Genomic DNA, 24,101 nt, shown 5'->3' with positions numbered 1-24,101 from the left:
AGTAACCCCTGTGCATCGCTGGGTGTGACCCAAAAAAGAAAAAAAAAAAGACTCCAACATCGGCTGGAGAGTTCCCTGAGGAGACTGAGGAAGCTGAGGAGACCGCGCAGTGCCCGGCTCGGACCCGCAGCCCTGTCACTCCATCAGCTGCAGGTCCCTGTGAGGAGGGACGGGTGGCTCCCAGGAACTGCGCCGGGGACCAGAAGCTACAGCTGGGTGGGGGGCGGTGCACGGGGCCCAGGCACATAGAGACGCCGGGAACTCAGTCCGCGCTCCCCCACGGAACAGGACGGGGGCTGGACCGGGCCCTGGGCTCCTCCTCCCTGTGCTGGCCTGACAGGATTACAAGAGATTCCATCTGGGTGAGGTGGGTTTGGAAAAAGTGAAGCAACCGAACAAAACTCTTCCAGTGGCCGATGCCTAAAAAGGGGCCGAGCTCGGAGCTGATCTGGCTGTAATTAAGATCCAGGGGGCGGGGAGGGGGCCGGGGCCTGGCCGGGGCTGCCCTGGCCCCCTGCGCGCTGCAGAGGGAGCCAGGGCCGGCCTGGTCCTTCACCGGCTCCTCCCGGGGGCTGCTCTCGGTCACGTGGAGGCTGCTGGTCCACCAGGGAGAAATTTTGTCCCGAGGCCCCGCCACACCTGAGTCTTCCCTGTCCCCTTCCCCTCCTGGGGCCAGCCAGAGGCCCCCCTGCCCGCACCCTCAGCCCGCTGGTCGCCCTGAGTGTGACAGTCACAAAGCGCGTTGCTCCTGCTCCCGCCGGGGCCATTCCTTGGCCCCTACGCCCCCACAGGGCAGCCCTGCCAGTTCCAGCCCTCCAGCCCCGCTCCCCAGCAACACCTCACCCCTGCGCTCTCATCTTGGTCTGGGCTTTCCGTTTTCTTTTTCACTTTCGGATATGCGGCCCCCACGCCCCCAGTCATCTCTTTTTATGTCCCTTTGCATCGCTGTTTCTTTAGAAACACACAGAGAGACACACAGACACAAGTACACACAGACACACACGCATACAAATACGCACAGACATCCAGACTGACATGCAGAGACAAACAGCACAGACACAGATACACGCAGGCACACGGACGGACACGGAAACACAGACACGCAGATATAAACAGACACACACAGACACACCTAGAGGCAAGGACACGCAAATACAGACACAAACAGACACAGGCACATACATAGACACACAGACACTGAGACAGAGAGAAAGGTAAACACAGACACACACAGAGAAACACACAGACACACATAGACACACAGACACACACATAGACACACTGACACACACATAGACACAGACACACAAGTACACACAGATCCACACAGACATACACACAGACACACATGCACACACAGACACACACGCACTCGCACATGTACACACAGACACACACATACACAGACATACACATACACAGGCACACACACAGACTGACACAGACACACATGCACAGACACACATACACAGACACACACAGACACACGCACACACAGACACACACGCACTCGCACATGTACACACAGACACACACATACACAGACATACACATACACAGGCACACACACAGACTGACACAGACACACATGCACAGACACACATACACAGACACACACAGACACGCACACACAGACACACGCACACACAGACACACACAGACATAAACATACATGCACAGACACACAGGCACACACAGAGACACACAAGAACACACATACACACACAAACACAGACACGCACACACAGAGCCGTGGCTCCAAGCCCACATCGGCGTCCAGCCTGAGGCTCTCCGACCAGCTCTGCGGCCTCTGCAGCTCCAGCTTCCCCCAAACCAGCTCCCCCTCCTGACCAGCAGGCCAGAGCCCAAGGGGACGCCGACCAGCTGCCTTAAACAAGAGCCACCGACATGGGGGAGGGCGCTGACGGCCAGCGGGATGGTGTTTATCACCGAGAAAGTATGTATGGAAAAGTCCCCACCAGACGGAAAAACCGCTTGGTCCAAGCACCGCCATCTGTGAGCATTCCAAGGTGACAGCGAGAGTCAACACGGCTCCCCGCCCCACAGGCTGCCCTCCCGCATGTCCAGAGCCGGCCGGTCAGGCCCACCAGCCCCCCGTGCCCAGGGCTGGGTCAGGCCCACTCAGCCTGCTGGGTCCAGGGTCGCTGGGTCAGGCTCTGGAAGGAGAGGCCTGGGGAGTAGGAAAAGGGCCCCCGAGGTCCCGGCCAGGACACACACGCAGTCTTGCAGGCCGCACACAGGCCCACACGGATGGGACACACATCATCTCGGGCAGGTCGTGCCTCGCCCGCTGGGACACCCCCAGGCGGGTCCCACTGAGGGTCCCCGCTCACTACCACGTGCACAACCCCTGGGCAAGCAGGGGAGAATAAGATCAAAACCAGGAGAGGCCCAGGAGAGGCCAGTGATTAGGGCGGGCCGGTGGCCCCCAAGCTGGAAGGCGTGATTTCCATTTGCTCGCAAAGGAACAGACGGAGACTCGAGCAAATAAATAAATAAACCCAAACTCAACAGGAAGAAAGACGTGCCCGCCGATATGGGCCCAGCACAGGTGACCGCAGAGAGGACAGCTTGGGAGCCGTGGCCGAGCGACCCCCGGGGGAAGGGGAGGGGTCGGGGCTGGAAGCCAGGGCAGGGCCGGGGGGGCAGGACGGTCCCTTGGCAGCAGCCACACCCGAGATGGTGGCAGTGAGGCAGGAGGGGACCCTCTCTCAGGACTCACCAGCCTGCTCCTGCACGGTGCCTCTTCCTGGGTGAGATCAGGCCTCGGTAACTCGGGGCCCAGGCAGCTGCGGCGCAGACAGCCCGGCCCGAGGGCGCAGACGGGGACGCCCCACGCGGCAGCCACCGGGGCGGGGAACGAAGAAACGCGGGTCAGACGGAGCCGGAGGAGGACGCGGGGGAGAAACTCCCACCAGCTCCAACGGGGCAGATGCGAAAACGCCAGAATGAGCAGGAGACATGAGAAAGGAAGAAAAGCCAGGAGGCAAGGCCATATAATCTCCAGGTGTCCCAAAAGCCCCACTGGCGTGTTAATACCACGTGTGGGCGGAAGCAGCCCGGAGCCCTGCTTGGAACCTCAGCTCCAGTGCGATGGGCCCTGAAACACGGCTGTGGCCACCGAGGCCAGGCAGCGGGCAGGGCCTGGACAGAGAGCTCTGGGCCCTGGCCCCCTACTCGACCTTTGGGGGAGTGGGGGGGGGTTGGTATTTTGGTTTTGGGTCCACACCCAGCTGCACTCAGGGCTCACTCCTGCCGGTGCTACGTGGGGTGCTGGGGCTCGAACCGGGGTCAGCTTCGTGTGCAAGGCGAGTGCCTGAACCCTGGGCCCTCTCTCTGGCCCTCGCTCCGGTCAGTCGTGAAGGAAACCGACACAGCTGGGACGACAAGGACCTGGCCTGCTGGCTCCAGAAGCCAGAACTGGCTCAGGAGAAGCGGGAGGAATCGGGCCACAGCCCCCCAAGGTGCCAGGATTCATCCCGGCATCCAAATGGATTCATCTGCCACCAGGTGCGACTGCTGGACATCAGGAGGAAAGTGTAGGCGGGAACAGTGGGGGAAGCAAGAGGAGACTCTGAGGTGTCCCGGCCCCCCGCGGTCACCAGGAGAGGCAACAGGGGAGGGGGGGAGCCAGGAGGCGGCTCTCTGCCACAGGCTGCCTCAGCAGCGTGGATCACACGATGGCTGACTCTGGGACGACTGTGATAGGTGACCTGGCGCCAGGTGACCCGCTGTTGTCTGCGGAGGGCGCAAGTGAACAGCTGGACACTCGGAACTACGGAGCACAGCGCGCCAGCCGCATTCAGCCGGTCAGGATCTGTAGCCGGCACATGGCGGCTTCCAGGGGGTCATGGGCTGCTGCCCCACAGACTTCATGGGCATCATCCCTTGCCATGCGGCTGGCTGGGCCCACAGGAGACCCGTGACACCCCGGCAGGGAGCAGCTGACGGGGCAGCCCTCGGGCAGCCAGGGACAAAAGTGGCAGGAAATGGGAGGAAAAGAAAAGGAAGGAGGGAAAGGCGAAAGGACAAAGGAGGTTGGGAGGGGAGGGGAAGGGAGAAGGGGGAGTAAGGGGGGAGGGGGCAGAGGAGGGAGACGGGCCACGCCAAGCAGCCCCCTGTGTTGGAGGGTCCAGAACGGCCGGGGGGGCTCGACAAGGCCGGCCCTGAGCTTCTCACTGACAGACGCCACCGCAGATACTTTCCTGCGGTGTTCCCCACGGCGCCACGACGTCCGGCCCATCCCCAGACCAAGGGCTTCCAGCTGCTGGGGCTGACGGTGGGCCGAGGGCCCTCCGGCTCTAGTTCGGACGGTGATGGTGACGGAAGACGATGGGGAAAAGGTGAGAAGAAGAGGGTGGAAGAGCAAGAAGGGAAGGAAGGGGTGACGTCACCGGCAGCTCGTAAAACTCCAGGGCCACTCACTTCCCCAGGCTACGGCATGTGTTCCAGGAACAGGGAAGAGAAACCGTTTCTGGCTGGCCTCCCTCCCTCCAACGCGGAGAGTAAGTCACTAAAGCAAACCGGCAAAGGGGAAAAATACCAACAAACCGAGCTCCTGGATGCGGGGAAAAGTCGGGGGTCCCCCGAGGAGGGGAGGAAGAGCGGGAGGGGTAGAGGGGAGAGCCGCGTCCACTGCAAAATGTGGGTGTGGCTAGCCCTCACCCCCACACCTCAGGTGGCTGAGAGTCTGCACAGCTGGATTGGGGGGTGGGGGTGGCCTGGAGAGGGGACGGCGGGACAGGGAGGAGGTAGGGGACCAGGCAAAAACTGTCTTTTAATCAGAGGGGGCTGGGTGGGCAATGAAGGGACCGGCCGGGGGGGTCCCCCAAAGCCTCACACTGGGGTGAGGAAGATTTTACTGACCAGAGGGCGGAGGGGGAAGAGAAAGAGGCAGAGAGGGAGGAAGAAGGGGAACCGGCACCCGGTCACAGAGAATCTGGCCTGACTCCCATGCCGTGGGTGCTTGAGGAGAAGCACCTCTGCTGGGCTCTGAAACCAGCACCCGCAGGAAGGGGGCCGCAGGCCCGGGGGCGGGGGTGCATGCGGCCTCCTCGCACGGAGGGTGATGCCCGCGGGCAGAAGGAACCTCTGTCTCGGCGTTCACATGCGGGCTCCCTCACGGCCACTCACTATTGCCTCATCGGATCCCTCGGCCGCCATCTGTTAGGAAACACGACGGCGAGCGAGGGCATGAAGACGGGGCGGCTTCCCCCGGCACGCCCCTCCCGCCAATTGGAACCAGCTGTCAGCGTGGCCCTGCCAACGCCTCCCGTCCCCGGATGGAGGACACGCTCCCCAAGACAGGAGGATGGCGTGGCCGCTCGGACCCCCGGGGGGGTGGAGGGGGCGCCTCCTGTGCTCCTCAGCCCCCTCCTCTCTGCCCCTGGAGTCCATGTGCCAAGGTCCCGGGGCAGCACGCATGCACACGTGTACACACACCCACATGCATGCGCACACACGCACACACACGTGCACACACATGCACACACTCACACACGCTCTCTCACACACACACACACACACACGCACATGCACGCACCCCTCTGCTGTGGTGCTCGGCTCACTACCGCTGCGGTGCTGCGGGGGCTGGAGCGCCTTTGGGCGGGCACAGTTCGGTCATGACACCCACACGTCTCTCGGATGTGGCGCTCACGGGGCTCGGCTTTCGCCAGCACACGCCGATCACGCTGAGCTGGGGATGGCACACGCGGGGTCACGGCACCGGGGGTCCTCACCAGCAGAGCCCCGGGACTGGGCTGGGTGCAGGGGGGGACACCAGGGATGACACTCACGCCTCACGCTTGCGAGGCACGTGCTTCCCGCCACTAAGCCATCCCGGGACCCCCTTTCCCCACCCCCACCCCCGCCCACAGGCCAAAGCACAACTCCCTTTCGCCATGTTCTTGGGAAAACATTCACATGTTTTCTTTGTAAAAAGAAGACCGGAGCCAAAGAGACAGCACAGGGCTTATGGGCAGCCCTGCGTGCAGCTGACGACAGTCTGATTCTGGGATGCACATCCCCCCCGCCCCCAGCATCACCCGCAATGCCCCTGGAGGGACCCTGGGACCTTGTCTGGAACCAACAGCTCAGGGGCTAAGTCAGGATCAGAGTGTGGCCGGCCCAGGTCTGCAGAACGCGGCCGCGGAGGGGGTGGGGAGACAGACGAACAGCGGACAGAATGCTTTGGTTTCTGTGGAAAAAAAATATTTTTGCTTCCTGGAAAAGTTTGAATCAGATTATCAGGCTCTATCCAGAAATCTAGTCAGCGTAGGATAGCATTCAAGGATATAATTTTTTTTAAATGTAGGCACTGTGATATACAGCACTATCAATAAATTCAGGCGCACAATAGTCTGACACCCGAGTGTCACTGTCCCCCTACCAGGTGCCTCAAGGTCCCTCCGCCCCTCCCCCACCACACCTGCCTCCCCCCCCCACACACACACCTTGGCACACTCACCCCTGTAGAGAGTATTTCCTGTTCCGATTAGGATCTACTGCCTTTTCATCATAGAAAACCCAGACAACACCGAAAGGCCTTTAGCCGAGCGTCTCCCAAGATGGGCAAGACCACCCCCATGGGGGGCTGGAACAACGTGGGGGGAGCAGGGGTGAGGGTGGTGGTGGCTTTGCGGGTTATTTCATTTGTCCAACGAAGATGGCCGATCTGGGGCGGGGGGCACTGAGCGGTCGCCTTTCTGTGCGTGGGGCCTCGCCAAGTCCGTTTGGGAACGGGTGCGTCGGCCTCCCACCCAGCGAAAACCACAGTTTACATTTCCAATGAAAACCAGCGGTCCCTCTGCTCGCGGCCGCAGCGATAACAATGGCCACGTGCGCCGGGAGCCCAGGGGAAGCGCTGGCCCTAAGTGCCGTCCCCCCCACCCAGACTCGCTCCTCCCCATCCACAACCCCCAAACGACACGGGCAGTGCCACTGTGGGTGGGGGGGAGCTTGGCTGCGGCTGTTAAGTGCTCCTCACATATGCGGTAGCGGGGATTCAACCCCGGGCCATGGGCTCGGGCCCCTGGACAGCTGCCCCGACACAGCTGCTTCCAGCAGGGGGCGCTACCCCCTCGTGGACGCCCAGCAGCCCAGCTGCTCACCCTCTGGAGACTGACTCCACGCCGGGTCCCCTAGAACCTGCGGCTGCACCCCCAGCACCCCCAGTCCTGGGGACATACCCACCCCGGCCCTGCTGAGAAACCCCCCAAATCACGGGGGCCAGAGCAATAGGACAGCAGGGAGGGTGCTTGCCTTGCACGTGGCTGACCAGGGATTACAGGGTCCCCCAAGCTGCCAGGAGCGGCCCCCCAACACACAAAATCCCCCAAATCGCAGTTACATCCCCAAGAAACGGCTCATCAAGCTGCCCTGATGCGGGCGGGAGGGGCTTGTCTTCTCCTACCCACTTTTGTTCTCGGCTACAGCTGATCTGAGAGTTGCTAGATCCTCTCCAGTTTGCTCCTCGAAGTCCTACACCTTCACGCCCCAGCGGTGACGTTTCTGGAGGCACCTGCTGCCCCAGAGAGGTGGGCTCTGACCACGATGCCGTCCACTGCTCAGCCAGGTCAAAGGTCGCTGACTGGGGAACCATGCTAAACGCCACGTCAGGAACTGGAGCGCCTGACGCAGGGGTCCCAGGGCCACACGACTCTATGGCTCCTCTTGAACCCCCAAAGAGGTTCTGATACTGAGTGGTTTATCCTGAGGCCCCAAAATAGGTGGAAAGAAGCCCCAAACCCCACCACGCCCACCAGATCCAGACGGCGGGAGAGGAACTGGCAAGTGGGTGTGAGGAGCCCCGGAACACGCCGACACGGAGCAAACTGTCACCAGAATCACGGTGGGAAAGGGGACACGAGCCTTCCAGGTACCAAAAGGCAACCGGCGAAATGCCACAGCGCTCAGGCGTCTAGGCAGCCCCGTGAAGACACACGCCAAGCCCACGCGGTCAGCACACTGCCCGAGTCAGCAATAGCGAGCAGTGAACAGTGAGGGTGTCGTTCTAGCAACGGTTCCTTCAAGGCGTGGAACGGACCCTCGCCTCGGCATTCGGCTGAACCCTCAGAGAGGCAGGCTGAGAAAGACCCATCAATTAGAACCCAGAGCCCGCCACACATCTTTTTTCCCCTTTTTGGGTCACACCCGGCGATGCTCAGGGGTTCCTTCTGGCTCTGCGCTCAGGAATCATTCCCGATGGTGCTTGGGGGACCACATGGGATGCCGGGGATTGCACCCGGGTTGGCCACGTGCAAGGCAAACGCCCTCCCCGCTGTGCTATGGCTCCAGCCCCCGCCACAGATTTTTAAAAACTTTTCGAACAGCCACATTGGAGCAGAGAAACACCAGTGAAATTAATTTAACCACGTATTTCATTGAACTCAGCCAACCCAAAATAGCATCTCTGCCACCTGCAATCAGTGAAACGGAAGCAAATGACTGCCAGGAGGGTGGCTTCCACGCCTGCGTGCTGACCCTGCGTGGGAATGTTTCCTGGACAAACACGGTTTGGGGGTGCAGGAGTTGCATGCAGCCGCCCCCACGGAGCACAGCTCCCGCCGGCCACCCGTCACTGCAGGCCTGTCCCCACCTCTCACTCCAAGGGAGGCGGGGCGTCACCTAACCTCTGCTGTGGCAGTTCAGGGGATTCGGGTCACAGGCGGCAGTGACGACGCCTATAGCTGGAGCAGACACAGCCCACATGGGAGGGCGCCTGGGGTGTCTCTGTCCAGGGCGTCGTCGAGGAACCCCCCGAGGCTTGGCTCCCAGGGAAGCAGCCAGTCCTTGCCAGTCCCCCCCACCCCGACCCCCCATGCCCCAGGCGGGGTGTCTGTCTCCGGGAAGCAGAGGGCGCGTGCGCACACGACATCACATCAGGAGGCGGTTAAGTAAGAGCAGCCCCTGGGGAGGCCGCAGCTTCCTCTGGCCGAGAGCTTTGAGCGGGTGTGGGGAGGCTGAGTCTGAGTCTCTGCTGGGGTCGGGGGTGGACCGGGGGCTCCCAGACATGACAATCTGGTGAGGCAGGAGACAGGAAGCAGCTGGGGGGCGGGGGAGGAGGAACGAGCTGGGGGCAGCTGGGGGCAAGCAGATGAGCAGAACAGATGCAAGTGACCGGCAGAGAGAGACTCGGGCTCCAACAGGCCAGGAGTGGGCGGGGAGAGAAGGGCGCAGGGCTGCGGGGAGAGGAGCAGAGGGCAGGAGGGCGATGGGAGAGGAACGAAAGAGAGCGACAGAGCAGCCCCGTATGTGGACAACTTAGGCTGGGTTCCCCGCACCCCAGATGGCCCCCTAAGCCCACCAGAAGTAATTCCTGCTCACAGAGCCAGGAGTAACCCCTGAGCACTGCTGGGTGTGGCAAAGGGAGGGAGGGAGGGAGGGAAGAAGAGAAGGAAGGGGGAAGGAGGGAGGGAGGGAGGGAGGGAGGGAGGGAGGGAGGAAGGAAACTGGAGTGATAGTACAGCAGGTAGGACGATTGCTTTGCATGCGGCTGATGCAGGCTCAAGACCCGGGACCCCGCAGGGTCCCTCAAGTCTTCCGGGAGTGATTCCAGGAGTGATCCCTAAGTCAAAGCCAGGAGTAAGCCCTGAACACTGCTGGGTGAACCCCCCAACCCCCACCCCCAAAAAAGAAACTAGAGGAAAGGGAAAGTCTTCCAAAGGCAGAAGGGCGCTTCCAGGGGCCTAGCCTCCAGGCACCTGGGTTTTCCTGTTTTTCCAGGGGTGAGTATTTCCTGTGCAATGTCCAGGGGCCCGGGAGCCCCTCCGGGTGATCCCCGGGCTGGTGCTGGTGGCCCTGAGGGTCAGGGAGTGCAGAACTGTAAGAGCCAGTGCTGGGAATGCCGCAGCCCCACAGCACGGTCCTGGGGGTCCCTGGCAGGGGGCCTGTTCTCCAGCCCTTGTACCCCTTTCAGGACCAGGATCAATCCCAGGGCCTGGGCACTGAGCCTCGTCCCAGGCCAAGGTGGAAGGAGCGCGGTGGGGCTGGCGCCGTGGAGCGAGGGCCGAGAGGCTGCAAGGACCTGCAGGCAGGGCCAGAGAGGCCCTGGGGCATGAACAAAGCCGGGAGAAACAGACAGGCTCCCCGCAGTCCCCACAAGGTGGCCTCTAGAGGGTGGGTAGGACCAGACCACCAAGCCGGCCGGACCCCACAGAGGAGGCTGGCACCTGGCCCCTCGGTGAGCTGGACCCGCCTGCCATGTGTCCCCCAGTCTCAGCACAGCGGAAGGCAACGCCAAGAGAGCTGGAGAACCGACCGTTGATGGGCGTAGGGTCCTTCCCAAAGAGCCCGTGTGTTCCCAGATGGCAGACCGCAGCACGGACACAGCCGCACGAAGACCGGCTCTGACATAACCTCACTGACAACCACATGGAACACAGCCACACTGACAATGGCACAGAACACAGCTGCACAGACAACAGCACAGAACACAGCCGCATGGACAACCACATGAAACACAGCCACACAGACAACTGCACAAAACATAGCCACACCAACAGCTACACGGAACACAACCTCACTGACAACTGCATGGAACAGAGCTGCACTGACAACAACACGAAACAGAGCCACACAGACAACCACACAGAACACAGACGCACGAACAACAACACAGAACACAGCCACACAGACAACCACATGGAGCACAGCCACACTGACAACAGCATGGAACACAGCCGCACGGACAACCACATGAAACACAGCCACATGCACAACCACACAAAACACAGCCACGTGCACAACCACACAGAACACAACCTCACTGACAACCGCATGGAACACAGTTGCACAAACAACCACCTGGAACACAGCCACACAGACAACTGCACGGAACACAGCCACACCAACAGCTGCACGAAACACAACCTCACTGACAAACGCATGGAACACAGCCACACTGACAACAGCGCGGAACACAGCTGCACAGAAAACCACACAGAACACAGCCACACGAACAACAACACAGAACACAGCCGCACAGACAACTACACGAAACACAGCCGCATGCACAACCACGCAGAACACAACCTCACTGACAACCGCACAGAACACAGCCACACTGACAACAACATGGAACACAGCCGCACAGACAACCACATGTAACACAACCACATGCACAACCACACAGAACAGAACCTCACTGACAACTGCAGGGAACACAGCCGCACTGACAACCACACAGAATACAGCCACACTGACAACAGCATGGAACACAAACACACGGACAACCACACAATACACAGCCGCACGGACAACCACATGGAACACAGTCACACGCACAACCACACAGAACACAACCTCACTGACAACTGCACAGAACACAGCCAGACTGACAACCACACAGAACACAGTCGCACGAACAACCACACAGAACACAGCCGCACGAACAACCACACGGAACACAGCCACAGGGACAACCACACAGAACACAGCTGTACCAACAACCACATGGAACACAGCCTCACCAACAGCTGCACGGAACACAGCCGCACCAACAACCTCACGGAACACAGCCGCACTGACAACAGTGTGTAACAGAGTCACACTAACAATGGCATGGAACACAGCCACACTGACAACCGCATGAAACACGGTCATACTTACAATAAAATGAAACACAGTCACACCAACGAACAGCATGAAACAGCTGCACCAACGGCCACACAAATACAATACTAAGGAACACGGCCACACTGCGCGCCTGGTCTGCTGCGGTCCGGGGCCCCTGACCCCCACCCTCTGGGCCAGTCCCTGCGCGGTTCCCACCTTCCTCCTGCCGCTCTGTGCCCACGGCCCCCATCCAGCTCAGCTGCACTCCCTGCCCGCTCCACCTCGGGGGAGCACAGCCACCTCCGGGCCCTGGCCTCCTCCCGGCTGGACGCACCAGCACCAGTACTCCCGACACCCTGCCCAGCATCCTGATTCCGCATCTCCACAGACCCAGGGTCTCAGCTCAGGGAGAAAGCGGGGGGTGGGGGGGGGGGGAGAGACAAGCTTCTGGGTGTCTACAGGGGGCCTTGGGGACGGTGGCCTCAAAGCCCAGACCACAAGGCGGATGGGACTCACGTCACAGAGACGAAGGGGTCCATGTGGCTCTCAGGAGAAAGGAGACTCCAGGCCTGTGATTTACTTGGGGGCTCCCGGCAGTGCTCGTGGGGCCAGACGGCTCACGGCGAGGGTCTGAGGATGCAGTGACGCTCGGGTCCCAGGTGCCGGGGTCACCAAGATCACAGCTGGTGCTGCTCCAGGCCCTCGAGGACAGCACCCAGCAACACGAGGGGCCCACAAGGTGCCAGGGATCACCCCTAACCCTGGGCTGTCTCCCGGGTCCAAGCCTGAGCTTCTAAGAGAACAGGTCACAGAGGAGGAGAAGGGGCAAGTTGGGTAAGTGGCTGGAGCCGGGGGTGACAGCAGGTGTCCTCCCGACCTCCTGGGGGCTAGGGCACAGCTCTGGGCCCGCTCAGAGGCGCCCGCCCCTCATCTCTGCCTCCTGAGTGCTGGCTGGGCGGCAAGGGGGAGCCAGCGGGACGGGGAGAGGCTCGATGGTGAGGGCAGATTCAGAAACTGCAGGGTGCAGCGTGGCAGGGGGTGAATGAAGCTGAGCTGGACGGTGGCACCGGGCACGGGGAGGCGGGAGGAGGGCAGAAACAGGGTGCGGGAACTGGCTAGGAAAGTGGGCAACACGAGCTCGAACCTCACTGGACCAGGTGCTCAGAGGAGCAGGCCCGGGGTGGGGTGGGGGGTTCACACAGGACCCAGAGAGGGAATGGAGGGTTGGTGGGGGTGCACTGGGGCTGCCCGCTCAGCTCTCCCAGGCCCAGCTAGAGGACTCCCCATGGGTCCAGCCTGTCCTCCAGATCCTGCCTGCCATGCCCGCTCAGAGACACCTCCGCCACCTCCGCCAGCTGCCCGGCCGCGCTCCCGGGCAAGGCTGCTCACTGGACCCGCCCCCGCCGCCCCTCCAGCTCCAGACCAGCAGGACTTGCATGCGTGCAGGGCCATGGAGCAGCCGCCCGTGCCCGCGAGGCGCCGTAGCGCCTTTCCACGCACCCACCCGTGGGCCTGGCCCGAGATGCTGAATGACACGGCTGAGTCATGAGCATGACCCCCCGCCATCCCGCCCGCAGGAGCCCCGCACCCCGGACTCCCGGCCGCCTGCTCTGCCGGCCTCCACACGGCCTCGGCACTCTCCAGGCCCCTTCCCGAAAGGACAGGGCTTGGCTCCAGGTGTGAGCGAGGGGGAAAGAGAAAGCCCAGGGGGGCGACATCTCAGAAGCAGGGGGGTGGGGAGCTGGTGCCACTGTCAGGCCTTCCCCCCTCCAGCGAGGATGGCCACGGTGCAGGGGTGGGGCGGGGGGGGGGGGGGGCTGAAGGAGCACAGGCTTATTCACCACACGCTTCCTCCACGTCCACCTCGTGAGCGAATGCTCAGCGACAGCCAAAGATTCCAACTCGCCAACCCTCGGCCCGAGGGACAGCACCGCCCTCCCGCCCGAAACGGAAAGTTTGCTTTAAACGCTCATTTCCCCAGAGAGCAGGGGGCCCCCCGTGCCCCCTGGCCTGCCCCCCCCCACACACACACCCCGTCTAGTCGGAAGGCAAACAAGCCGGCTATTTGTGATGACAAGCAAACACTCATGAATTTCGGGGCCCGTCTGGTGCTCGGCGTTTATGGATCATAAAACCGGCTGGCTGCTTCTCCCCCGCGGATAGCCAAGGAGGCCCCTGGCTATTCCGGGGGCCGGGGGAGGGCAGGGCAGGGCAGGGGCTGGACACACAGGCCCATCTCACACATGGACTCTCAGCTGCCCTCCCAGCCGCAGAGCCCTACTGGGCAGTTATTTCTTTCGAGAACCTCGCGGGGCGCCACCTGCCTGCGTTCAGGTAAAAGAAACGGCCTGAGAAAGGGGCAGAGACGGACCTGGGGGAGTGTGTGTGTGTGGGGGGTAACTCAGAAGTCCCTCCCCACTGAAACAGAAGGGAAAAAACGATGCGAAATCGTGTGCACGGTTGGAATAAACACGAAATCCAAATAAAAAGGCTTGCAGAGGTCAGCTCTCTCTCCATGTCTTCCAGCCAGCAGCAATCAATTCCTGGGAAGAACCATAGAAGTCCAGTGAATGCAAACGGGGCTGGCCAGAGGCTCCCATCGCTTCTGGCCCTGGCACTGACTGGCCCGGGGCTCCGGGCAGGTCAACCTCACTGGTCTCTGCTGTCACACTCGGAAACGGGGACAGCAGACGGACCTGCCCCAGGTGGCTGAGTCGGCAGGCCGCGTTTCATTTTTTTAACCTTTGGACTATCAAAAGCCAAGTGTGAGGACAAGAGCAGCTCAGAGACAGGGGACTCCGCTGAGACGGGCACGTGTCTCCATCTCATGTGCGTGCGCCACAGCCCCTTCCACCCGGGTATCAAATGGCCCTGACTGAAGGGTACAGCAGGGAAGGAGGGGGCGTATGGCCCGCCGCCCCAGGCCGGCTCCCCCCCAGCACCCAGTCCTTGGGGGGGCCTGACCAGCAGGTCCAACTGGCGCCTTCCCAGGACCCCGAGCTCCCTCAAGAACCCGTGGGCGCAGGCAGAACAGGGCTGCTGCTGCAATCAAGCGTTCCCCGCAGAAGCGCGGCTGAGCGGCACACGCGGGTGTCTGTGCTGGTAGCTCCCGGCCTGGCCAGGCCGACCGGCGGCACCAACCCCAGAGCAGGGCCAGCCACTGGCAAGCAGGGTCTCAGCAGAGATGCAGGGACAATCAGCCGTGGGAGGCGCAGGGCGGCCTGCACAGCCAGCCAGCACGAGCCTCCCCAGGCCCCTCCCGGTCAGCAAGGCTGAGCCCCCCGCCCCCCCACCCCCCCAGAGGGAGACGGAGCCTCCGCACCCCCAGCCCAATGACTAGGACGCACACCCTCTGAATCCAGGCTCATTCCTGTCCTTGGGGCCCCCCGGAGCACTGATGCCAGGGAATGCCCACCCCACCATGCCCGTTTCGCCAGGGAGGAGGGCCCTGCTCCTGGGCACCGCGGCCTCCTGCAGCTGAGGACCTGGTCTGTCTCTGTCTCTGTCTCTGCGGCCCGCACTGTCCTCTCCTTGGCTCATGAAGTGTCCGGCGCAGAGCCTGGGCGTAAGGATCTGCCTTCCAGAAACGTCTCACACGGAGCATGCGGAGACTGGCTTTCCCGGGGCCTGAACACGGCCTGCAGCCTGAGGAGGGAGCGGGCCTGGCGCCTTCCTCACTGTCCATGAGAAGAGAAGCGGCTGAGCGGCGCACGCACCCCGACGTTCGCGCAAAGGACTTCCAGCCCTGGAGGGCGCCAGCGGCCTTCTGGGGAGTCGGAAGCAGCTTTCTCTTCTGCTCCATTTCTCTGGCAAATCCTGTGCTGCCGCCGCCCCAGGCCCAGCCCTAACGGGCCTCAGGACAGCTGTGAGCTCGGGCCCAGACGCACCCCTGGCACAGAACTGGCGGCAGGTGGGCACGCCTGCTCCTGCCAGGCTGCAGAGCAGGTGTGCCGAGAGGTGGGCGGCAAGCGCCCCTCGGGCGAGGCAGCCCGGCAAAGGCCCGCTGGCCGGCCAAGACGGGGATGCTCCAGAAGGTGCCTGTCGTGGGCGGCTCCTGGGTGGCTTACGATGGGCAGGTATGAGCCAGATGCAGGAGGCGGGTGCGCAGAGACTGTGGGAGCATGAGCCGTGCATATCAGAAGCGGGCAGTCCGGTGCCAATCTCCTCCATGGATGGGAAACATGTGCTCTCGCCGGGCACCCCAGAATCCAGGCACCAGCGTCAGCCACTCCAGGGAGGACATAGTGGTCACGGGCGCGCCTGCCGTCTCTGCCTCCTGCTCGTGGTGAGTCCAAGTCTCAGCAATTTTCAGACCTCTCAAAGTCGGGTCTTCTTGTCCTCCAGGGATTCTCCCAAAGGTGGGCAAGCATCTTCCGCTTCCGGTGCCCTAATATTAGGATTCGAGAGTGGGACCAAAGACTGAAAGCTCCAGGCACTCCCCCCACACACACACTGACATCTTCTCTGAGCCAAGTTAAGGACCAACACACACACCAACAGCAGTGGGTGGTCCTCCAGCTGGGGGGCAGCTCCACGGAGGGAGACAGAGCAGGCCACGAGACAGGGGCAGGCACCGTCACACTCAGACGGAATGGGGTGGGCGGGGTGCCCTGTGCCACCGACATACCCCTCCAACAGCACACACCTTACTCTGCTCTGAAGTGCTGGTATCAGGGAGGTCATGTGAGGTGGTGGGAGCCCCTGGGGGGCCACACGGGAAGTCTGTCCCTTCTTCCCAATCACAGCCATGACACAGTTCATCACACCAACTGCTTGGCCGGGACCCTGGACTCCGAAAACCCCTGGGACACTCTGAGTGATGGCCACTCTGTGTGTCTGCTGTCTTGGGTCCAGCACCCAAGACCACGTCAGAACCAGCCATCCGGGAGACACGTGTTAGGGCACTGCCAATCCATTTCTGCGGCAACAGAGAACGCTTTGGGAAAGGCCCGAAGAAAGGAGGTCGGGCAGCAGGGGAGTCAGCATGAGATGAGACGAAGAACTGGAGCTTTCGGTCCCACCCCACCCCCGATCTCCAGCAGGGACCTGCTGCTGGGAGCTGAAATCAGCCATCAGTGGCTGACCACGTCCTTGGGCACACCCAGGGCAGGTGGCCTCTGGGAGCACCTGTGGAACAGAGCGTGTGTGGGCAGCAGCCCCCGCCCCCATCCCCACCCCCGGCCCATGCATCTCCCCATCGGCTGCTCCGGAACAGTCTCCTTTTGTCCTGTACCTGTAATCTAGTAAGCCAAATGTTTCGGAACGCGGGGAGCAGTTGGAACAAAGTCACGTAACCCAAGAAGGGGCTATCGGAGCCCCCAATCTCCAGTCGGCTGGCCGGAAGCCTGGGCACTAGCTGGGCTCGGGAGCAGTTTCGGAATGAGGGTGGCAAGGAGCAGAAATCTCATAGGACTGAGCCCCCCACACACACACTTGTGGAATCTGATACTATCTCGGGGGGGGGGAATGGAGTTAAGTGGGGGCGACACAGCAGCTACTGGGGAACTGTGTGATGTGGGGGTCCCACCACATGCTGGAATTGGTCCCCTACAGTAAAGCTGGATGCAGAATCCTAAGTGACCATCAGAATTCTTGGCAGTGACCCTGAAACGGCTCTAGCAATAGTCTACTCGAAAGGCGGGGGAAGGGGGGAAAGTCTTCCCACAAAGAAATCTTTAGATCCAGGTAGTTCAATTAGTGAAAGCTACCCACTACTTACGGAGGAAATCCGAACAGCTCTAAATAAATGCCTCTGGTAGACTGAAAGGGAAAGAACATTTCCCAACTCATTTTTGAGACCCGCATTAAGTTACAATGATCCCAAGCCCATAAAAAGTCAGGGCAAGGAAAAAAAAACTAGAATTTTAAAGCCAAAACAATAAAGACGATCAAATCAATTTTTAAAATCTGCTGTAGGGGCTGGAGCGATAGCACAGCGGGGAGGGCGTTTTCCTTGCATGCGGCCGACCCAGGTCTGATTCCCAGCATCCCATAGGGTCCCCTGAGCACCGCCAGGAGTAATCCCTGAGTGCAGAGTCAGAAGTAACCCCTGTGCATCTCCGGGTGTGACCTCAAAAGAAAAAAAATAATAAAAATCTGTATTTCAATATGGAAGCAATAAAATAAAGGGAGAGAAGGGGCTGGGGAGAGAGTACAGCGGGGAGGGCGCTTGCTTTGCCTGAAACCAAGCTGAGTTTGATCCCCGGGATCCCGTGTGATCCCCTGAGTGCACCAGCAGAGATCTCTGAGTGCAGAGCCAGGAGTAAGCCCTGAGCATCGCCAGGTATGGTCCCCAAACAAACAAAAGTGGAAGGGAAATTTTAAAAGAACCCTATTTATTAGGGATGGAGAGATAGCACAGTGGGTGGAGGAGGGGAGGGTTCAGCCCAACATGCTCATCATCAATACACGTGCAACACTCCTACCAAATTTTGAGCAAATCAACCCCAACAACATACAAAAAAAGGGAATTCTAAATCATGAGCCATTAGGATGCACCATAGGAATGCAAGGCTGGTTTAACATCCAAAAGTGACTTTTCTCCATGGCAACAGACTGAAAAGAAAAAGGAAAAACTCATCTCAATAGACACAGACGGAGCATTTCACAACAACCACAGTCATTCCAGACAAACACCCTCATCAAATTCGGGCTGGAATCTTCAACCCGACTATAGAGAGCCAACAGCTCAGGGAGAACATCGTTCTCTACCACGAAAGCTAACTTTCCTACTACGACTGGAAGCAAGCTAAGGGTGTCGGCTCTGGAACGTCTCTCAACAACACACTAGAAGTCTAGCCAGCGAGTGACAAGAGAAAGAAACAAGGGCATCATACTGAAAGGAGAGTAAGAGTAAGAGTAAGGTCCTCCTGTTGTTCGTCGATTTGCTCGAGCGGGCCCAGTAACGTCTCCATTGGAGACTTGTTGTTACTGTGTCTGGCATATCAAATACGTCACGGGTAGCTTGCCAGGCTCTGCCGTGCGGGCGAGATACTCTCAGTAGCTTGCCGGGCTCTCCGAGAGGGGCGGAGGAATCGAACTCGGGTCGGCTATGCTGGCTGCGTGCAAGGCAAACGCCCTACCCGCTGTGCTATGTCTCCAGCCCACTGAAAGGAGATGACTTGCAATTCATATTTTGGGGTTTGGGGCCCCACCGGGTGATGCTCAGAGGTTACTCCTAGCTCTGCACTCAGGGATCACTCTGGCAGTGCTCAGAGGACCATATGGGATGCTGGGGATCAAACACGAGTTCAAGTGGCCGATCTGCTATACCATTGCTCCGGCTCCAAAACAACTTTCAATTTACAGAGACACCATCACCTGTGCAGAAAACTCTGTGGAACACACACACACACACACACACACACACACACACACACACTTGTATAAGCAACTTTAGCAAAGTTGCAGGATACAAGGTCAAGTAACAAAAATCAGTCTTATGCCTATAAACTACAAATGAGCAACAGCTATCTCATTGAAATTTAATTTACAACAACATAACAGCAAAAATATGAGGAATGTACCTGCCCAAATATATGTACAATGCAAGCACTGGATGGCATGACTTGACCTGCAGGCACAGTTGGGGGCCAGGTGGCTCCACCGCACGAAGGAGCTGTCTCCCAGGACCGGAGTGACAGTACAGCAGGGAGAGTGCTTGCCTTGCATTGAGCAGACCCGGGTTCAATCCCCGGCATCCCATAGGGTCCCCTGAGCACCACCAGGCCGTGGGTCATGCGGAGGGTCCTGAGCCCTTCCCCTCCCGCTGAGGGCAGAAGACACCATGAGGCCTGGACAGTCACTGACCATGCCCAGATGTCTTTTGTCTCTGTACCCAGCAGGTGATGAGTGAGCGGAGGGATTCTGAGCCCTGGACCACCGGCGTGGCCAAAGCCCAGCCCCCAGGGTCCCTCCCCGCATACACAGTCCGATGCAGAGCTGGCCTCCGAGACCCAGAGGTGAGGGGCACCTGCGCGTGACCACTCTGGCCCCTCCGACCCAGGCAGTCTCTGCTTTCCTCACGCTCAGCCTGGCTTCCTGGAAGGCCGGGGATAATGCTCTTGTGGACCCCTTTACAGAAAGAAGCAAAATGCGACAAGCCACAGTGCTACACCCCCCTCCTCCCACAGCCTTTACCACCAGTTTTCAGGAACCTGAAACCTCTGAGGGCTGAGCCTACCAGGCCAAACCCTGGGACAGACGCCTCCAGGAAGTGTCACCCTCCGTTTCTGCCCCATTTGGGGCTTCCCTCTCCTCCTCCAGGGAAGGTGCGCGGCCGGGAGCACAGCCCCAGACATGGCACTGGGTGGGGGGGTGTCCATTTCCCCTGCACCCCCGTTCTGTGCCCTGACCCCAATCCTGATGTCTGTCTCCCTCCCGGCTGCCCGGGCAGGAGTCTCACTCCCGAGGGCCTCCCCCTTTTTGAAGGAACCCCCCTCCCAAACCTCGTGAGGAAGAGGAGCAGAAGCCCGACTCCCAAGAAGGCCAGCACTGACCCTCCAATGGTACGGGGCCAAAGGTCTGTGGGGCGGGGGGGGAGTGGCCAGAGAGCTCCAGGGGTTCAAGGGCTGTGGGAGGATGCCCAACAGAACTAGGGGCGGCCGGGTGCAGGGCCCACGTCGCACACGTCCCAGGCACACAGCCCCATGGCCCACAGGACGGGTATTCTCACCAGGGGACAGCTGGGGGCCGCCTCAGTAACTGAAGAGGGACAAAACAGAGAAGCCAGGGCCAGAGCGATAGCACAGAGGGGAGGGCGTTTGCCTTGCTTGCGACCGACCCGGGTTCGATCCCTGGCATCCCATAGGGTCCCCCAAGCACTCCCAGGAGTCATTCCTGAGTACAGAGCGAGGAGTCACCCCTGAGCACTGCTGGGTGTGACCCAAAAAGCAATAAATAAATAAATAAAAAACAGAGAAGCCCAAGCAGGACTGTGCGCGCACACACACACACACACACACACACACACACACATACACACACACACACACAAATACCATGGGCTGTGCCCAGCTCTCAGCACCGACTTCCTGTCAGGAGCTCAGGGCCCGGCTCTCAGGCCTGCTGCTGTTCTCCGGGTCCTGCTCAGGGTACTGGGGGGGGGGCGGGGGGGGGGGCACCAGGGTACATGAGCTCTGGAGTCCCATGCCGCCTCTGAAGGGTGGAGTCCCCACAGCTGTGCGAGCTCCTCCTGGCCCTGAATGGGCCCGGGGCCTGCAGGCTCCCGAGAGCAGGGCCATGGGGTATGGCCCCAGGCAGGAAGGCAGGAGGCAGGAGGGAGAGAGGAGCAGGCTGCCCGTACCCCAGTCCCGAGCCTGGACGCGTCCTCTCCCCTCGCGGTGCCCCCCTCCATATCTGGACAGTCCTGAAATGGACAGCTGCTCACCAACCAAGACGCCCGACTAGCTGGAAGGCCTCACCCCCAGCTGCTAAACGTTTCCAGAACCTTCCTAAGGAGGCTGCCATCGACTTTCTGTCCCTTTATTCCTGAACACGCAGATACACATGTTTCCCTTCTAATTCATGTTTGCTCTTTTATTATGACGGAGGGAACTCGGCGACGACACTGGTCGTCGTGTTTCTGCTTTGGGTAGACAAAGCTGCCTCATCTCCTCCCAGGAGCCAAAGCCCCTTCCCCGCTTTCCACAGTCGCTTCTAGCCTGTCCCCCACCACCACCATCGGCCCCAGCCCTGCCACCCCCTGGTGACCTCAGTTCTGCCACCAACATACATAGGCTCCTTTTCACTCTCCTTCCATCTCTTTGTCTTTGTACAGAGAACACACGCGTGAGATCATCTGTATTCATCCTCTTCCCTCTGACGTATTTCACTGAACACAACTCCTACAAGCTCTATCCACATGGAAACAACAGAATTTCAATGTTGTTGGTTTTTTTTTTTAAATTTTGGGCCACACCCAGCAATGCTCGGAGCTTACTCCTGACTGTGCTCCTGGCGGGGCTGGGTGTGTGTGTGTGGGGGGGGGGGGGGTAGGCTGATGGAGTGCCAGGATCAAACGGAGGTCGGCCACGTGCAAGGCAAGCGCCCTCCCTGCCTAGAGCACCAGCACCAAGAGCTTATCTCTCCTTACAGCTGCATAGTATTCCCTTGTTTATTCACCACTGCCTATTTCTACACGGCGGCTGTGGAACATCTGGGCTGTTCCCAGATATTGGCTATCGTAAATAGCGCTGTCGTGAACAGAAGTGCGCCTGGAGCATTTCAAGTTCATATTTCTGTGTTCCTGGGAGAGATGCCCGGAGCAGAACCACTGGGTGAGCCGGTAGTTCTGTTTTCTATCTGTGCACTTTTAAGTATCTTTTTTTCTACATACGTATGTTCTCCGCGAACATATGAATGTGTTCTGCGCTGGCTACTGGGGGCACAGCCATCGCCGCTGGGGGTCGGCACATGGGACGGTGTCTGGGGCAACAGCCCCTCAAGCTCCCTCCTTGACAGCAATCTAGGAGCTAGGCCAAGGTCTGACTCAGCCGTGGCGGCTGCAGGCACCCCCTGCCCCAGCCCTGCCCACCGGGGCCAGACCTGGCGAGGTTCTCAGGAGAACTCAAACCTAACAGGAGTTGGAGCAGGTGAGTTGGAGCACTACCGGGCGTTACAGACTTGGGAGGAAGCGCGTGCCCACCCGGCGGCCCCCGGACCCTCTCTCCCCACCGAGGCATCGAGGAGACAAAGTACAGACCTCCGGCTGGATGGCTTTGAACACGGGGATGTCCATGAGCGTGATCTGGCTCTGCAAGGAAAGTCAGAAAGGCCAGTTAGTGTCAGCGGAGTGACAGAGGACCCGCCGGTCGCCCTGGGGCCCAGCAAGAACAGGGGTGCCGTCTCACAAGCGACAGGACGTGCCCTGACCCCCTTGGAGGGAAAGCCATGAGGACAAGGGGTGAGCTTCCAAAGTCCCTATCAGCCCCCGACCCTGCAACCCACCATGAGCCGCCCGCAAACCTCTCTCGCGAGAAGGAGACGGGCCTCCGACTCAGGGAGCGGCGAGAGTGAGTTTGGAGGGTGAGAAGGAGAACAGGGGCAGCACTTTTCGTCTGGATATTTTTTGTTTTGGGGTCACACCCGGCGATGCCCAGGGGTTTCTCCTGGCTCATGCACTCAGGAATCACTCCTGGCGGTGCTCGGGGGACCATATGGGGTGGTGGGAATCGAACCCGGGTCGGCCGCGTGCAAGGCAAACGCCCTACCCACTGTGCTATCACTCTAGCCCCTTCATCTGAATATTTTTTTGCACTGAGTTTTTATTACAAGCAAATTTTATTTCAAATTTTTTTCATTTTACAGCAGAGCTTTGAACAGAATATTAGAAATCTGAATACGAGGGCGGGCGAGAGCTCCAAGAGCTGGAATCCAGATGAGTCCCAGGCACCACATGGGCCTCCAAATGCTGCTGGGTGGATGACCCCTTGAGCACTGAGCCGGAGCAGCCCTGAGCACTGCTGGGGGTGGGGGGAGGGAGAAGCCCACAAACAAACAAGCACACAAAAATTAGAGGGGCTGGAGAGACAGCACAGTGGATAGGGCGTTTGCCTTGCGCGCGGCCAACCCGGGTTCTATTCCCAGCATCCCATATGGTCCCCTGAGCACCGCCAGGAGTAACTCCTGAGTGCAGAGCCAGGAGGAACCCCTGTGCATCGCTGGTTGTGACCCAAAAAAGCAAAAAGCAAAAAAAAAAAATTAGAATTCTACAGACCAGAAAATAGCTCCCAGGGCTTTGCCTGCCCGAGCCCTTACACGGTCCCCAACACCATGGCCAGCAGTGACCCGAGCCCCTGAGCACTGCCAAACCTGTTCCCCCCACCCCACCCCCCCCACCCCCGCGCAGAACCACAAAGCTACGCAGAGAAACTACGTTATACTTGAGATACTCTAATCATGGCTTATAGAAGTTCATGTTGCCACTGAATCAGGAAGAAGGAAGGAAGGAAGGAAGGAAGGAAGGAAGGAAGGAAGGAAGGAAGGAAGGAAGGAAGGAAGGAAGGAAGGAAGGGCAAGCAAGCAAGCGACTGTTTGAGTCAGCTTTCAAATATCATCATTCAAAAAGCCTCACACCTGAAATACACTGGGGGAAAAGAAAAATATATACTGGATAAAAACAGACTCACAAAAGGTGCAGTGTGATCACATGCAAGGCTGTAGGTAGGCAGAGCGTGCAGCGAAAGCACACCATCCTTGGGGTCAGGGGGCAAGGATGTGGGGGGACAGGACACGGGGCTCAGGGCGCGGGGCAGAGGGCATGCACAGGGGGCCTCCGGGAGCGCCTCTCGCCCCCTCCCCAAGTGCAGGCTGCTCCGGGCAAAACGGTGGGCGCTGGGAGGAGAGAGGCCCAGGGCGAGTGGGTTCCTGCACTTCTGGGTCACTGCCCCACTCGCCATCCGGGGCAGGGGCACTGCACACCGGTACCCCGTGCCCAGGCTCGGACAGACAGACCTCTCTCCTGCAGCCTGGGGAGACGGGCCCAGTGCACCCCAAATGACGCACAGAGGCACCCTGCAGAAACTGAC

At 60.0% G+C, this 24,101-nt stretch overlaps 1 protein-coding gene across 9 annotated transcripts in view; it reads right to left on the bottom strand.

Annotated features, from left to right (window-relative positions):
- The window catches only part of RALGPS1 (Ral GEF with PH domain and SH3 binding motif 1), a 191,865-nt gene that overhangs the window by 122,092 nt on the left and 45,672 nt on the right, over positions 1–24,101 (bottom strand). For all 9 annotated transcript variants that reach the window (XM_056108875.1, XM_056108877.1, XM_056108881.1 and 6 more), the window contains exon 4: positions 22,277–22,327. In XM_056108875.1, the coding sequence (XP_055964850.1) occupies positions 22,277–22,327 (51 nt within the window). The remainder of the gene's footprint in view (positions 1–22,276; positions 22,328–24,101) is intronic.

Source organism: Sorex fumeus, unplaced genomic scaffold (genome assembly GCF_029834395.1).
Source record: "Sorex fumeus unplaced genomic scaffold, SorFum_2.1 ptg000233l, whole genome shotgun sequence".
Classification (NCBI taxonomy): domain Eukaryota; kingdom Metazoa; phylum Chordata; class Mammalia; order Eulipotyphla; family Soricidae; genus Sorex; species Sorex fumeus.
Note: the sequence above shows the minus strand (reverse complement) of the source record. Positions and strands in the feature narration are given on the sequence as shown.